The 15966-nt window shown below is 43.5% G+C and overlaps 1 protein-coding gene across 2 annotated transcripts in view; it reads left to right on the forward strand.

The window, feature by feature from the left end:
- The window catches only part of FSHR (follicle stimulating hormone receptor), a 189102-nt gene that overhangs the window by 119276 nt on the left and 53860 nt on the right, over positions 1-15966 (forward strand). For both annotated transcript variants that reach the window (XM_068973535.1, XM_068973544.1), the window contains exon 4: positions 1066-1140. In XM_068973535.1, the coding sequence (XP_068829636.1) occupies positions 1066-1140 (75 nt within the window). The remainder of the gene's footprint in view (positions 1-1065; positions 1141-15966) is intronic.

A 15966-nucleotide genomic window follows, 5' to 3' on the forward strand; every position in this document is an offset into this window, starting at 1 on the left:
TCTCTCTGCTTGGCCTCTCCTTACCCTAGCTGGGAAAAGAGATCTGACCAGGGTCTCAGAACCCACAGAGAGTATCAGAGAAGTGAACCAAAGGGCAGCCAGCCCTCTGGGCAAGGTCAAGTAGATGTCCCTCTGTGCAGCTCAACGGGCAGTGGAGCTAATGGGATGGCTCTTTCATCTCTCCCCGACATGGAGAGGTGCTCACCTCCATGTAACACTGCCTATATTTAAAATGATTAATTACCTGGTACTTGGATCTGTGTAGCTACAGGTTACTGCAACATTAAAGCTAATGAAACAGGGAGGAAGTAATTAATACAGAGCATCTCTGCAAATATACATTGATCCAGCCAGATGAGGAAAGGGCAGCCTCTCTCTGTCGGAATCCAAATGTGAACATGCCCACCTCCAGACTATTGATCAAGACATGGCACAGGTCAGCCCAGGGCAGAAGCCATCCCTTCCCATGAGCTGTGACAGCAGCCTCCATTGAGCATGAGGGACTCACTGGCACCTTGCCAGCTGCTGTCTGCTGGGACTGCACCGTGAAAGCCAGAGATGTTCACTGCTTATCCCTTAATCTTCATTTTCCTTTGACCTTTCACTTTACTTTTCTCCAATCTCCTTTGACTGTTCACCCTCTTTGTTGCTGTCCATCCCCTTCTCTCGTCTCCCAAGCAGAAAAAAAAAAAACAAAAACACAAGTTTCCCCCATTAGACTCATCCCTACCCTCCTCAGACCCTGGGTGATCGTTATTGGTTAAACACTCAACTGAGTTCAGGGTGAAATGACTCACCCAGCCGTGCTTTGTTTGTCTCTGATGAATAGATTCCAGGAAGACTTCAGTGATGAGAGTTATATAAGACAGGGTTAATATTTTGTTTGCACAGTTTAGTATAGTAAAAGACACCACATGCATGCTCAATCTTTGTGGAAATGATGGATAGACAAAGAGATGGATACATGGGTGAATAACTTATTAACATACTCTTTGCAGAATATGAAAAATACCCATAGCACTCCTTACCAGTAAGCTCATGTGCATGTTATTTTCTCCTTCACAGTAGAATTGAAAAGGCCAACAACCTGCTATACATCGACCCTGATGCCTTCCAGAACCTTCCCAACCTCCGATATCTGTAAGAACTTCTGTATTCTGGTGTCCCTTCTATCATCAAATTGTATACTCGTATTTTAGCAAAATATCCATTTGCAACTCTGGGGAGCAACTGCTTGTAATCAAAGATGTGGGGCAGAAGAGGAAGTGAGGAGACACTTGCTTGTGGGTTTTAGTTTAGCTTAATGAGTAAATTCCACTGACATAATTGCATTTGATTTTCATTTACAAAAGCAGACATCATAAGGAATGCCATTTGCATTAATGGGATTGTCACACAGACCTCTTGCAGAACTCAGTCATAATTCAGTGTTAATGAGATACAGCCAAAATTTCTGCTACCATTTAGCTTGTGACCTTGACTTCAAAGGCATCATCTCTCCTGTTCTGCGTGTAAGCATTTTTTCCTTTGATAGATTACAATGTTTTATATTAAAGTTTTGGTTAATAATAGACATGGTATTTTTATCAGCAGAGAGATTCTTGGTGTTTGAGCTCCATCCCTTGGGCCTGACTCTATCTGCAAAAAGATTGCTTCTTCCACTCAGCTTTCAAATTAGCTAAGGGCTTGACAGAACCCTGAGTGCTACAGTGGGACCCCGCAAAATAACAGATAAGAACTTGACCTATAGAGTCACACTTTCCAGAACCATTTATTAACTACTGATCACAGGCACGAATATAACCTCTCAAAGCTTGTTTCCTCGGAAATAATAATGGATGTGCGTCTGTTATCTATTAATATAATAAGAATGAGTACTTACTTACCTCCAAAAGACAGTTTTTAAGCAAAAATGATGTATCATTTCTTACCTATCTGTGAGTTGATCAGTGAAATCCATTGGCCAAGTTGGACTCTACTGGCCTGACCTCAGCTCAGCTCACTCATGTATCTGAAGTTAGCTGGCAGGTGAAGTGGGTGCTGGCCACCCTGGGTAGTCTCAGTTTGGGATGACAGCTCTCCACCAAGTGGTATTCATTTCTAGCCAACTCACACAGGCTTGGTCTCACAGCAGACCTGGGATTCCAAAAGAAAGAGTAAGCTTGTAAGCCTCTTCTTGAGACAAACCCTGAATTTACACACCATTTCTTCTGTTGCATTTTATCATTCTTGGGACCAATCCAGCTTTAAGAGATGGAGAAATAGAATCCATTGATTGATGGGAAAAGCCGCAAAGTCACTAAGAAAAGGTGTAGTGATACAGGGAAGGATAAAGATGGAAATCACCTGCGTATTCTTTCCCGGAGAATTTCATGGACAGAGGAGTCTGGCAGACTACAGTCAAGCCAAGGGTCGGACATGACTGAGTGACTAACACTTACACTTGCGATCAATTCAGAGCACATAAGTGTTTTGCACAGTGACTGTGACATAATAAACGCTCAATAAACAGTAGCTACTAGTGATATCTTGACTCTGCCCCTAACTGTTGATCTATGAGAACTGGAGTTAGCAATTAATATAATAAGGAGCTCTAGGCCATTGCGGCTTAGCTCTCTGATGGTGAGTGACAGAGGGAATAAAAGATTTAACAGAACAAAATCCATATGACCTGGGACTTCAGCTCTCTGATAGGACCCCCAGAAATGATCTGAAAAAGAAACAAAGTCTTCCACTCCTGAGTCATGTCAGAGGCAAGACCAGCTTCACTGGCTCCATGCTCAAAAGGGTTCCACACTCAGAGGGCCTCATTCCAGGTTTAATACTCTGCTATCACCATCTTGAAATGCTTTAACAGTTTTGAACAGAGAGCCCTACACCTCACAAGTTATGTATTCAGTCATGCTGAAAGGTCAGGGCTATGATCAACTCAGGAGTCCTGGCCCTTTAAATGGACTTTGCTATACTCTGTAGAATCTAACACAGGTTAGGTACACCACAGTGGAAGAAATCCGAGGTAACAGAAAACGCATAGGCCTTAGGATAAAAAAAATAGAGAGCCTCATCCTGACTCCACCATTCATTCCTGGACCAATCACTAGACCTCTGAGATGTGCATAGCTTATAGGACTTTCAACTGAGGTTCACATATGAAAATATACTGCAAACTACAAAAACATTAATAAATGTACTAAGTATTTGTAGGATGGTTATTTCTGGCCAACCAGTCAAAGTCTACAAGTCTACCCTCAAAAAAAGTCCAGTAAGGGTTTAATAGAGAGCTATGGTCGCTACTAAGACCTTCATGTTTCACCTAGGGTGCTTAGCATGTATTCAACAAGAAAGAACTTTGGGACATGCCTTTACATTTAATGGAGCAGTATAAAAAAGAAAAGGGAAAAAAAAAACTATACATGACATCAGAAGGACTGGATTCCAGATAGGATGCTGTTATTTATTAGCTAGATAAATTTTACCTTCTCTAAACCTCAGTTTCTTTATCTATAAATTGGGTGGTTATAAAAACTAAATAAGATTAGGCCTGTAAAAACATTTTAAAAATTGTTTTTAGCATATAAACCACAAATAACTATATAAATATAAAATGATTAGTACCTATTACCCAGGTGGTTTCCTTCATTTCTTCTTTTTTTCTCTCCCTCCCAATTACTATCCCTCCTTTCCCCTCTCTCCTTCCTTTTAGAAAAAGTCTGAGTGGACTAGGGGTGGCCACAGAGCTTCAATATAGAAGAACAAAAGAGAGCTGGGATACGCAAAGGGACACCCCTATTCACAGACTGTCACATGTGGCTCATGAGAAGCACCCTGCAGAGGAGAAAGTCAGAAAGAAACAACCCTCTCACACACACATGTCACAGCCCATGATGATAATAGCAGGTCTGCGAATGGGGAACTGGGAAATCCAAGGGATGGGGAGTCACTGCAAAGTTAAGAGCTCCGGTGTTTAATATTAGCCTGTGCTTTGTGGCCAGCGCCATTCATTCTTATTAGCAAGAGACCCTCAGCCCTGTTTCTAGGGAGTAAGGGCAAGGGAGGAATTTAGGAGTGTGTATGTGTAGAAAGCATAGCCCTAGACTGAAGGCGGAGCTCTGGCAGAACACAGAGGATGAAGCTCTGACTTTGACTCTGGAAGAGCTGAAACCTCTGCCATCTGTCATTAAGTCCAGACTCCTCTTTGTATCCTTCTCTCACTTTGAGGTGTTAAGTAATCCTCAGTCTTGCCTGACTACCCCGTCAAGTCCAGACAAAACTGGAGGTGACCGATTCCAGCCACATCTGTTCATGAGAGGAGGTTATCATTCTCAGAGTATCTGAAACATGCTTTCTAACTGGAAAAAGAAAAGAACTTGTACTTAGTTTAGAGGAATTGTGTCACTGTCAAATGATCCTCCTGGACGGCTCTGAAAAGTATATATACTCACATAATTCCACAGAGTATAAAGTTCTTTCACAACCACTGCCACACTGATCCCCATCAGGAAGCTGGAATGAACAGCTGTCCCTCTCAAGCCTTTGGACTTATTGCCCAGGGCAGACTTTTCTCAGCTGCACATTGCTCCCAGGTTGCAGCCCAAGGTGACCCTGAGAACTAGAGCAGCTCTGCACTCCAAAAACACTAACAGCAAAGCATCATTCAGGCTTTTCAGACTGTGGTCCTTTGAAATATTTTTCACATTGCTGAGAGGAATCACCCAAATTTAGAGGTGGTCCTCTAACCTAATGATGTCACAGAAACAAAGCCCAGTGAAGTTTCCCTCTTCTCCCACACTTATTTGTGTCTGGGCAGCGGTCATGAACAGCTTTGCAATCCAGCAGCCAAGTAGGGGTTGGTGGCAATGATTTCAGGTATTTTGGGGAATGATGAACTACTTGCTTCAAGGCAAAGAAGAAACATAAAATGGATGAAGGAATCTGGAGAGGACCAGCAGGATGGAGTAGTTGTTTATTTCCTTAAGCCAGGATAAATGTTTATCAACGCAGCCAGCAAAGCAGGAAACTACAAAGAGTAGGGGTGAGTTGTCATTTGACTTAAGAACACTAAATGCTGTATACACATACTTTGAAATGTTGCTCTGAAATTCTCAAACTTGATTCCACTTTATACTGATCATTTGATGGCACAGAATTCAAAACAACTAGAAATCAGCCTTCTTCATTACTCCCTTCATACTTCACTAAAGAATCTGAAATGGTTAGGGGAAGAAAAAAAGTTCATGAATAAAGAAATATACTTTGACTAGAAGAGTATATATCAAAGGATTCATCTGGGTGGATTTTTTCAAGTCAATATTGTATTTACAAGCAATATTTCTTTCTTTACTGCTCTGCCTTCCTGGAGCTGACCTTTTGTGTATGAAAGATTATCTATTGATCTGTAAATAAGGTTTACACAATATTCTCTTGCCTTTGCATCCTGTCGGCATAATTCTTAGGCACCTGGATGTTGCTCTTTGCTACTCAGTAAACCATAATTTCATCTTAAAAAACCCTTTACACAGCTGGGTAGGCCTCCACCCCCAACTGATAGCCATCTTCCTTTCACATGGGGACCTGTTAGAGCTTCTTAGGAGGCTGTTAAGGGCAGCTATGCCATCTGCTTCCTCCGGCCAAAGATGATTCCAGGAGAGTCTTCACTGCAACTCACCTTAGCAATTCCAGATGTTTCTTCCCCACCCCTCCCCTAAGTCTCTCTCCCTCTTTTCTGCTTTCCTCTCTTTCATTTGTTTTGGTAGGAGTGATGAAAGTAGCTTCTTGGACCATAAAAGTTAAGCCATTTGCTGGACATTGCAACAGAGACCAGGGACCCAAGGGTGGCACAGAGTAGTAAGGAAGCAGAGTCTCCAGGGCCCCCTGCTTGGGCTCGGGTCTCAGCTCCTGCCCTTCTTAGTTGTGTGGGCTTGGGTAATCAGAAAACAACACTAGGTCTGTTTTCCTTTCTGTAAATGAGGGATAACATTGCCTGCCTCCTTGCATCGTATTGAATGAAGTACTGAGAAAAATGACTGACATTTAGAAAATTCTCAGTATGTTGTTATTCAGTTGCTCAGTTGTGTCTGACCCCCATGCAGTGCAGCACGCTAGGCTTCCCTGTCCTTCACTATCTCCTGGAGTTTGCTCAAACTCATGTCCATTGAGACAATGATGCCATCCAACCATCTTATCCTCTGTTGCCCCTTCTCCTCCTGCTCTCAGTCTTTCCTAGCATCACGGTCTTTTCCAAAGAGCTGGCTCTTCACATCAGGTGGCCAAAGTATTGGAGCTTCAGCTTCAGTATCAGTCCTTTCGATGAATATTCAGGGTTGATTTCCCTTAAGGTTGACTGGTTTGATCTCCTGGCTGTCCAAGGGACTCTCGAGAGTCTTCTCCAGCACCACAGTTGGAAAGCAGCAATTTTTGGGTTCTCAGTCCTCTCAGTAAACAGTAGCAATTCTTATTAAATTCCTGACCCTGTCATTGACTAGCTAAGGGAGTCTGTGTAAGGGACTCCACCTCTATGTACCTCAGTTCTCTCTTCTCCTTTAAAAAAAAAAAATAGAATACCTATCTCTGAGAGTCTTGCAAGGATTAATTTGATGATGATGATGATGTGTTGCTGGTGGTTATATTGTTTTTCTGTCAATATTTCTAAGGTTTGGAAGGCATCTTTAACTGCTTCTTATAGACAGAATCCACTGACCAGCATTCAAACATGAAAATATATCATTTGTGTTTCTCAAAGGAAAAAGGCATCCTTCTCACCAAACTCCTGACAAATCCAGCAAGTTCACTCTGAACAAGCAAAATTAAATAATCCTGTATAATCTTAACCCCTTCTTTGTTAATTTCCAACACTGTGTGTGTATGTGTGTGTGCACATGCGTGCACATGCACACTCAGTAACGTCCGACTCTTTGTGACCCCATGGGCTGTAGCCCTCCAGACTCCCCTGTTCATGGCATTTTTGGCCCACAGTACCATGCCATCCCCAACCACAAACTGCTTGGATAATGTTTCCTATTTTTATGTTGATTTATAATTTAGCTCTTTTTATCATACTTCATTGCATTTGAACCTCACAAGGTGGGTGGTACAAATACAAGCATTTGACAGAATTCAGCTGGCCTTGCCTATACTCCCTGGGTACAGAGCTCTTCTGACAGGAATGTGCAATGTCCCTGTGGACTGGGCTATTCTGATCATTTTGATGTTCAGCAATGTTTGGTTCTCTGTGGTGGTAGGAAGAGAGCCATATCGGGGTTAATTTTTCAAAGTTCCTGCACAATGGAAAGGATCAGGGCCTTCCCATTTCTCCTCCAACATTGTGAATGTGAATTAGCCAGTCATTGAGAACTCATTCATTCAGTCAACCCTTCAACAATCATTTATTGAGGCCATATTATATCCTAGGCTTTGTTGTGGCTACTTCTTGGGCATAAAAAAGATGACAATACAGATGATGCCTCTGCCCTTATGGAGCTTATATTCTAATTGAAGAGACAATGTTGGATAATGTCAGGTGGTATTAGTGATGTGAAGAAAAATAAAGCAGAGAAAGTAGTTATTGTTTAGAAAGAATGGTCTAGAAAGGACAAAGAGGGTGACCTTGTGAGAGACCCAGGTGACATCAATGGAGAGCTCTCAACACAAAGGCTCAGGCTTTGAGGAAGAAAAGGCTATGTACCATTCATTAAGCCCTGAAAATAACACATCTGCCAAGCTGTGGGGCTCTGGCCATAGATAAGAGGACTGGCTCAGTGCCTTGGCCGGGCTAGTAAAGGAAAGCTTCTTGGGAGGTGGGCAGAATTTAGCTGCAACTTGGAGAATGAATAAAATTTAGAAAGACAAAAAAGAAGGGATTTTCTGTGAAAGAAAGAGGGGATCAAACCGATAGAACAAAAAAGCATCATGGAGTAGGCGGAGGATGGGGAGATACTGAGTCTCAACTAAAAAGAAGGCATATGCTGAGGAGTTTGACTATAGGAAGATGGACTGGCTCTGGGAGACTGGAAAACTAAATTAAGGCAAAGAGCTTAAGCTTCAACACAGTAGTAGAAGGATAAGTTACAAGACAGTCTTACCAACAAGGACCAACTGTATAACACAGGGAACTGTACTCAATATTTTGTAATAATCTATTCATTAGGAAAAGAATCTGAAAAAGAATATGTATGTGTGTGTGTATATATGTGTGTACAACTGAGTCACTTTGCTGTATACACCTGAAGCTAACATAATATTATAAATCAACTACAATTTTTTAAAGAAGAGCTTCTTCAGTAGAATGACAGGTTGACAATGATTTGGACTGTAGCTTGACAGGGAGCACGCTACAGATATATACTCAAGGGAGAACTGCTAAGGGCCAGTGGCCACAATCCAGGGGTGCAGTAATAGTGGCCCCTGGAGGAAAAGAAAGGCTTGGTTCAATGGGGGACAGGGGACACATTTCAAAAACAGAACCACCATATTATTTCCCTCTGGGTCAGACAAGGATCCAAGTGACTAGTGATTTTTGCCCACTCACTTCTAGTAACCCCCAAAGCCTCCCTTCCCTGAGTGACCCCCACGCAGAATCACCCTGCAGTCAGCACCCCTCAAGAATTCAGCTAGGCCAGAATTCATCTTACGTGGTAGCTGTGATTATTGGGAAGAAACTAGCCATCTCCTTGGCTGTCAGTGTCGTGAGTCTCTAAGGATGTTGTCATGACTACAGGGATATTTGGGCACAATGGAAATTATATAGTTGTTTCTTTTATCAGTAATCTGTCTAGCAGAGCCACCTTTGCCTGATATTGTCAACTCCAGAGAAAGACAGCAAGATTTTCCTTGTGGACCACTGAGGTTCAGGATGAGATTTCAGCCTGGGCACATCAGCCCCAGGAGAGCAAGAACCTCCTCTTGTCTCGGGGCATGATTGTAATGATGGTGATTTTTCATGCTGTTCACCTCTCCTCTTCCTTCCTCTGACTTGCTCAGTAATTTCTCCTGCAAGAAGTCCAGGCCTTCTCCATCAAGACAATCATGGCACCTATCAATTCACATCAGCATGTTCAGATCTTGATATTATTCTTTCCAAAGGAAGTGGCATATTTTTTTTTTTAAAGGAGCCTGGAAAAGGCAATGTGAAACCCAAGAATCAATCATGATAGATTCTTGGCCATGGGGGCTTCTGAGAGGGAAATTCCAACAGGATCTACTCAAATAGCACATAACTAACCATCTATTCCATCCACCTGCACAGTCTCTGGATTACATTTTCACAGGATATACTTTCTTATGAGCTAGGTATATCCTCACCTCATTAATTTTGAAATAAGACCTGTCTCTGTCATCATCAGAAATCAGATGTGAAGACGAGTCCAGAAGGGGTTCAGAGAGAAACAAGTCCCAGATGAGCTACGTGAAGTCAGCCCTGACCCCTTTCCTCACTGAGAGTATTACCCCTACTTCCCCCTACCCCCGCAGTGATGGACTGATCTTTTCAAGTTTCAGTTTCCTCATCTGAAAAATGGAAATAATAAAATATGCTTCAAGAATATGAAAGCATATGAAAAAGGGAAATGGGTTTTATGTCCTCCAAGACCTCTTCCTTTCCTCAAGTGCTTGGTGTATAACTGTGACTTCAAGAATCTGGGGATCCCAGCATCACTATCTGTCCTGATTTCAGCATATGCAGACCAAAACAAAGGGTCCTGTATGGAAGGAGAAAGTCCCTCTAAAAGATAGGAAAATCCAGCCTCCTGCAGACCACTCTTGTTTCCCAGATCAGGCTCCTCTTCACCAGGATTCAAAGAGACCCTCTAAATGCTGAGATCCTTCAGATGCATCAAAAACTTAAACCAGTTGTAAATTAGTCTTAAGTACAGCAGAAACTCAGCTTCTTAAGCTAAAGGAGAATCACAGAATGAGCCCTGTCACTTCGGTCCCTCACAAATGAGCACAGCCAGCCTCAGAGGAGCCTGAGAGGCACTGGATGTGGGGTCAGGCTTAAGAGGCAAACAGCATCCAGTAGCCACTGGATCTGGCCTGGGAGGAGGGCTGGCCCCAGGCACAGACAGAAAGAGGGACATCTTAGCCAGTGAGAATCTGAATGGCATCAAGTGAAGCCCTGCTTCTGCGGAAAATAAACTGCTGCCTCTTCTTCCACCGTTGCAGCCTCAATGTTGGGAGGTTTAAAGGCTATTTTGGTCCTTCTGGACCCTAGTAGATTTACAGTTATCCCTGGGAGAGGCCACATGTTAAGGTGCTGGAGCTAACACAAGAACTGCCAGCTACCTTCTCTGCAGAGATGAGGCAGTCCCAGGGAAGCAGAGATGGGTCAGAGGAGGCTGGGCTCTGCAGTGGACAACAGGGGCAGGCAGGATAATGAAAGAGGGAGGGCACCAAGCAGTCTACTCCGGTGACCTGATTCTGTGCTCCTCCAGGATGGGGACTAGGTTGTCTTCATGGCTGTAACCCAGTGAGTGGCACCAAAAACAAGGCGCTCAGCTACTTATTTCTCCTTTTAGAGAATCCTGGCTGTGATCCAGTTCTCGCACACCTGGCTCCCAGCTCACTCTGTAGCGCTTGTTGAGGGGCCCATTTGTTCTTGCTGCCCTCATTCATCTCATCTTCTTTGGCTTTCACAGTGTGTGCTCTTAGCCTGTGAACTAAGAACACAGGCCTCATGGCTCTGCTGCTCCCAAACCCTTGGCTTGCCCATCTGGGAAGATGTTGTCTTCCTGTGGGCATGGCTATAGGAGAAACGCATTCCTGGGGCACCTCAGCCAGCCAGATCAGCTGGTTCAAGACCAGGGAGCAATACATTGCAGGAGAGGTCATCACCTGATTCAGTCGAGCTCTAATTCAGAACGACTGTGTGCAGCTCATCTCCACAGAGGGCAGGGTCCACACACAGTGAGTCCTTAATGAAAATGTGGGCCTGGGTTTGAATCTGTCTGGGTAGTAGAAGAGAAGCAACTGCTGTTTTTACAGAAATATCCTGGGGCCTTACCGAGCGTGAACACTGCACTGACAGATGCTTTAAGGAAGAATATTTTCATCTTCAGCAGACATTACAAAAGTGTTCTGCTGCAGTTTAATCATCAGTTCACCCACGGCAAACACCCTGCAAATAATGTCTAGTTCAACGGGGAGTGAGCTCCTCCTCCACCAGTTTGGTACTCAGATAGAAGTGCTGAGAAGAGGGAGCAGGGTGTTTGGGAGATGTGCCAGGGAAGAAATTGGGAGGCCTCCCTCACAAAGCTCACCCACTATGCTCTCTCTGGCCAAGGAGCCACCCAGGCACAGATTCGCTCAGCAACACACAAAGGAAAATCTCTTCTCTTCACAGGAGAGCCACACGCCCAGTCTTCAGCCATGGTCCTATTTGTGCAAGCAAGTAACAAGACCTTTCAGGGCCTCATGTAAAACAGAGAGGAAAAGGACAGCCATCTCCTTCAAAAGGCTGTAAGGAGAGGAAGGAAGGGGGAAGATGAGTCAGGGTGCAGAGTCGCCTTGAAAGTCTGAAAGAGCAAACAAACGCAAGCACTGCTAACTGGACAGAACACTGCAGGCAGGCACAGGGGCAGACACAGGGATCACAAACTGGAAAGCATCTTCACTGCATAGGCAGTGACATAGGCTTTTGTGACATAGGCTCACAAAAGCCCGCTGAGACATTTACTGATGGTTCCACTTTACAGATGGGAAATCTGAGGTTCAGAGATGCTGACTGAATCACCCAAACTCACAAAATGGGATTAACAAAGGATCTTGGTTGATGAAGACCTACAAGACCTTCTGGAACTAACACCCGAAAAGAGATGTCCTTTTCATTATAGGGGACTGGAATGCAAAAGTAGGAACTCAAGAGATACCTGGAGTAACAAGCAAATTTGCCCTTGGAGTACAGAATGAAGCAGGGCAAAGGCTAATAGAGTTTTGTCAAGATAACACACTGGTCATAGCAAACACCCTCTTCCAACAACACAAGAGAAGACTCTACACATGGACATCACCAGATGATCAATACCAAAATCAGGCTGATTATATTGTTTGCAGCCAAAGATGGAGAAGCTCTATACAGTCAGCAAAAACAAGACCAGGAGCTGGCTGTGGCTCAGATCATGAACTCCTTATTGCCAAATTCAGACTTAAATTGAAGAAAGTAGGGAAAACCACTCGACCATTCAGGTATGACCTAAAGCAAATCCCTTATGATTAGACAGTGAAAGTGAGAAATAAATAAAGAGATTAGATCCAATAGAGTACCTGAAGAAATATGGACAGAGGTTCATGACATTGTACAGGAGACAGGGATCAATACCATCTCCAAGAAAAAGAAATGCAAAAAGGCAAAATGGTTGTCTGAGGAGGACTTACTAATAGCTGTGAAAAGAAGAAAAGCAAAAGGCAAAGGAGAAAAGGAAAGATATACTCATTTGAATGCAGAGTTCTAAAGAATAACAAGGAGAGATAAGAAAGCCTTTCTTAGTGATCAGTGCAAAGAAACAGAGGAAAACAATAGAACCGGAAAGACTAGAGATCTCTTCAAGAAAATTAGAGATACCAAGGGAATATTTCATGCCAAGATGGGCTTGACAAAGGACAGAAATGGTATGGACCTAACAGAAGCCGAAGATATTAAGAAGAGGTGACAAGAATACACAGAAGAACTGTACAAAAAAGATCTTTATGACCCAGATAATCACGATGGTGTGTTCACTCACCTAGAGCCAGATATCCTGGAATGTGACTCAACTGGGCCTTAGGAAGCACCACTACAAACAAATCTAGTGGAGGTGATGGAATTCCAGTTGAACTATTTCAAGTCCTAAAAGATGATGCTGTGAAAGTGCTGCACTCAATATGCCAGAAAATTTGGAAAACTCAGCAGTGGCCTCAGGACTGGGAAAGGTCAGTTTTCATTCCAATCCCAAAGAAAGGCAATGCCAAAGAATGCTCAAACTACCTCACAATTGCACTCATCTCACACACTAGCAACGTAGTGCTCAAAATTCTCCAAGCTAGGCTTCAACAATACATGAACCATGAACTTCCAGATGTTCAAACTGGATTTAGAAAAGCCAGAGGAACCAGAGATCAAATTGCCAACATCCATTAGATCATCAAAAGAGCAAGAGAGTTCCAGAAAAACATCTATTTCTGCTTTATTGGCTATGCCAAACCTTTGACTGTGTAGATCACAACAAACTCTGGAAAATTCTTAAAGAGATGAGAATATCAGACCACCTGACCTGCCTCCTGAGAAATCTGTATGCAGGTCAGGAAGCAACAGTTACAACTGGATATGGAACAACAGACTGGCTCCAAATCAGGAAAGGAGTATGTCAAGGTTGTATGTTGTCACCCTGCTAATTTAACTTATATGCAGAGTACACCATGAGAAATGCTGGGCTGGATGAAGTACAAGCTGGAATCAAGATTGCTGGGAGAAATATCAATAACCTCAGATATGCAGATGACACCACCCTTATGGCAGAAAGCAAAGAAGAACTAAAGAGCTTCTTGATGAAAGTGAAAGAGGATAGTGAAAAAGTTGGCTTGAAACTCAACATTCAGAAAACGAAGATCATGGCATCTGGTCTCATCACTTCATGGCAAATAGATGGGGAAATAACAGAAACAGTGAGAGACTTTATTTTGGGGGCTCCAAAATCATTGCAGATCGTGACTGTAGCCATGAAATTAAAAGACGCTTACTCCTTGGAAGAAAAGTTATGACCAACCTAGAGTTCATATTGGAGAAGGAAATGGCAACCCACTCCAATGTTCTTGCCTGGAGAATCCCAGGGATGGGGGAGCCTGGTGGGCTGCCATCTATGGGGTCGCACAGAGTTGGACATGACTGAAGCAACTTAGCAGCAGCAGCAGCAGACTTCATATTAAAAAGCAGAGACATTACTTTGCCAGCAAAGGTCTATCTAGTCAAGGCTATAGTTTTTCCAGTAGTCACGTATGGATGTGAGAGTTGGACTATAAAGAAAGCTGAGCACCAAAGAATTGATGCTTTTGAACTGTGGTGTTGGAGAAGACTCTTGAGAGTCCCTTGGACTGCAAGGAGATTCAACCAGTCCATCCTAAAGGAAATCAGTCTTGAATATTCCTTGGAGGACTGATGTTGAAGCTGAAACTACAATACTTTGGCCACTTGATGCAAAGAATTGACTCATTTGAAAAGACCCTGATGCTGGAAAAGATTGAAGGCAGCAGGAGAAGTGGATGACAGAGGATGAGACGGTTGGATGGCATCATTGACTCAATGGACATGAGTTTGAGTAAACTCCGGGAGTTGGTGATGGACAGAGAGGCCTGGCATGCTGCAGTCCACAGGGTCGCAAAGAGTTGGACACGACTGAGCGACTGAACTGAACTGAACTTGGAGCAGGAGAGAAGAACACTGATACTAATTGTCCATCTACTAGATGGCAGACCCTAAACTAAGTATTTTGGTCTCACAGGTCATCTTCCCATCTTTCAAAACAGTGAGGCATGTATTTTCCCCAATTTACAAAGGAGGAATTTGAAACACAGAAATTCTGTAGCTGGCAGAACTAAGAAGTGAGTCCAGGAGTGTCTGACTCCATCCCCATTCACCTCCCTTTCCAGCATGTCACTACTGGAAAGGTGCAGAGTATGGGTGAAGACAATGTCAATATACCCAGTGTTCTGAGCTCAAGAGTGACACCGGATTACTGTTTGCCATGTGGAACTTGTGATCATCTACGTGGGCTAAGTTTAAGTGTACCTAAGAAATAGCTTTCTAAATAATTAATGCTAGAAATGAGTTGTGGGGAAGGGTGTGCAAACTGTTTAAAATATTAACTCTTTTCCGACTCCCCTATGTAATTCTAAAGTAACTGCTTGCCGCAAATTGGTAGTTTGATGAAAGTTATTTGTACACTGGCATCCAAGAAGGTCCCCAAAGATTACCTCTTGGCAACAGTCTGTTAGCAGTGAATCTACTAACTTGGAGAGAGCTTTAGGTTTTCAAAGTCCTTACGTAACCAATGAGGTATCATGGGACAAAGATTACCAAGAGCATGGAAGCCTGAAAGCCCAGTTTCAGGTCCCATTTTTTCCATTTGCTAGAAAGAAAGTTAACTGAAACTCTAAGCCTCAGTTTCATTATCTCAAAAATGGAGCCAATTATAGCATCTTCTTCATGGAGTTGTGGGCAGAAATACATGACTCTGTACAGGCAAGGCCTTTATAATGCCTGCATGTGGAAAATCGCATGGACAGAGGAGCCTAGCAGGCTCCAGTCCATGGGGGAGCAAAGAGTCAGACGTGACTGGGCACACACAAAGGCCACGTGATAAGGGAACTGGTAAGCATTAACTATGACTCTTTCTGGTTCAAGCTTAGAAATTTGGGCGATCCACTGATCCTCTGTGAGCACTGCCTCCCTTATCTGTAAGATGACAACCATAATTATGTTCATCTAAGAAACTCACAGTGAAGTCAAATGAAGTGAAGGTGTCAGTTGCCCAGTCATGTCCAAGGTCTTTGTGAGGTCACGGACTGTATCCCGCCAGTCTCCTCTCTCCATGTACTTTTCCAGGCAAGAATACTAGAGTGGGTAGCCATTTCCTTCTCCAGGGGTCTTCCCAACCCAGGGATCAAACTCAAGTCTCCTGCATTGCAGGCAGATTTTTTACTGTCTGAGCCACCAGGGAAGCCCCAAAGTCAAATGAGAGAATATGGAAGAACTGTGTCAGTCACATGTGCTACATGAACATAAGGCAGGCCTGTTTTCCAGTCTTTCCTTCCCAGAAGTCTGGGTTAGAGATGTGACCTGTATAACCAGTTCCTAGTACTTCAGTTATTTCCCAAACACCTGGCCTCTGGCCTACTGCAGCCTCTAGCCCAGGCCCAAGTCAGACCCTGGTCACTCTGTTCCCCAAGCAGGAGGAGACAGTGATGAAAGCTGTCACGTGGCCTTCTGAAAGTCCTCCTCTCAAC

This window comes from Capricornis sumatraensis, chromosome 1 (assembly GCF_032405125.1).
Source record: "Capricornis sumatraensis isolate serow.1 chromosome 1, serow.2, whole genome shotgun sequence".
NCBI lineage: Eukaryota > Metazoa > Chordata > Mammalia > Artiodactyla > Bovidae > Capricornis > Capricornis sumatraensis.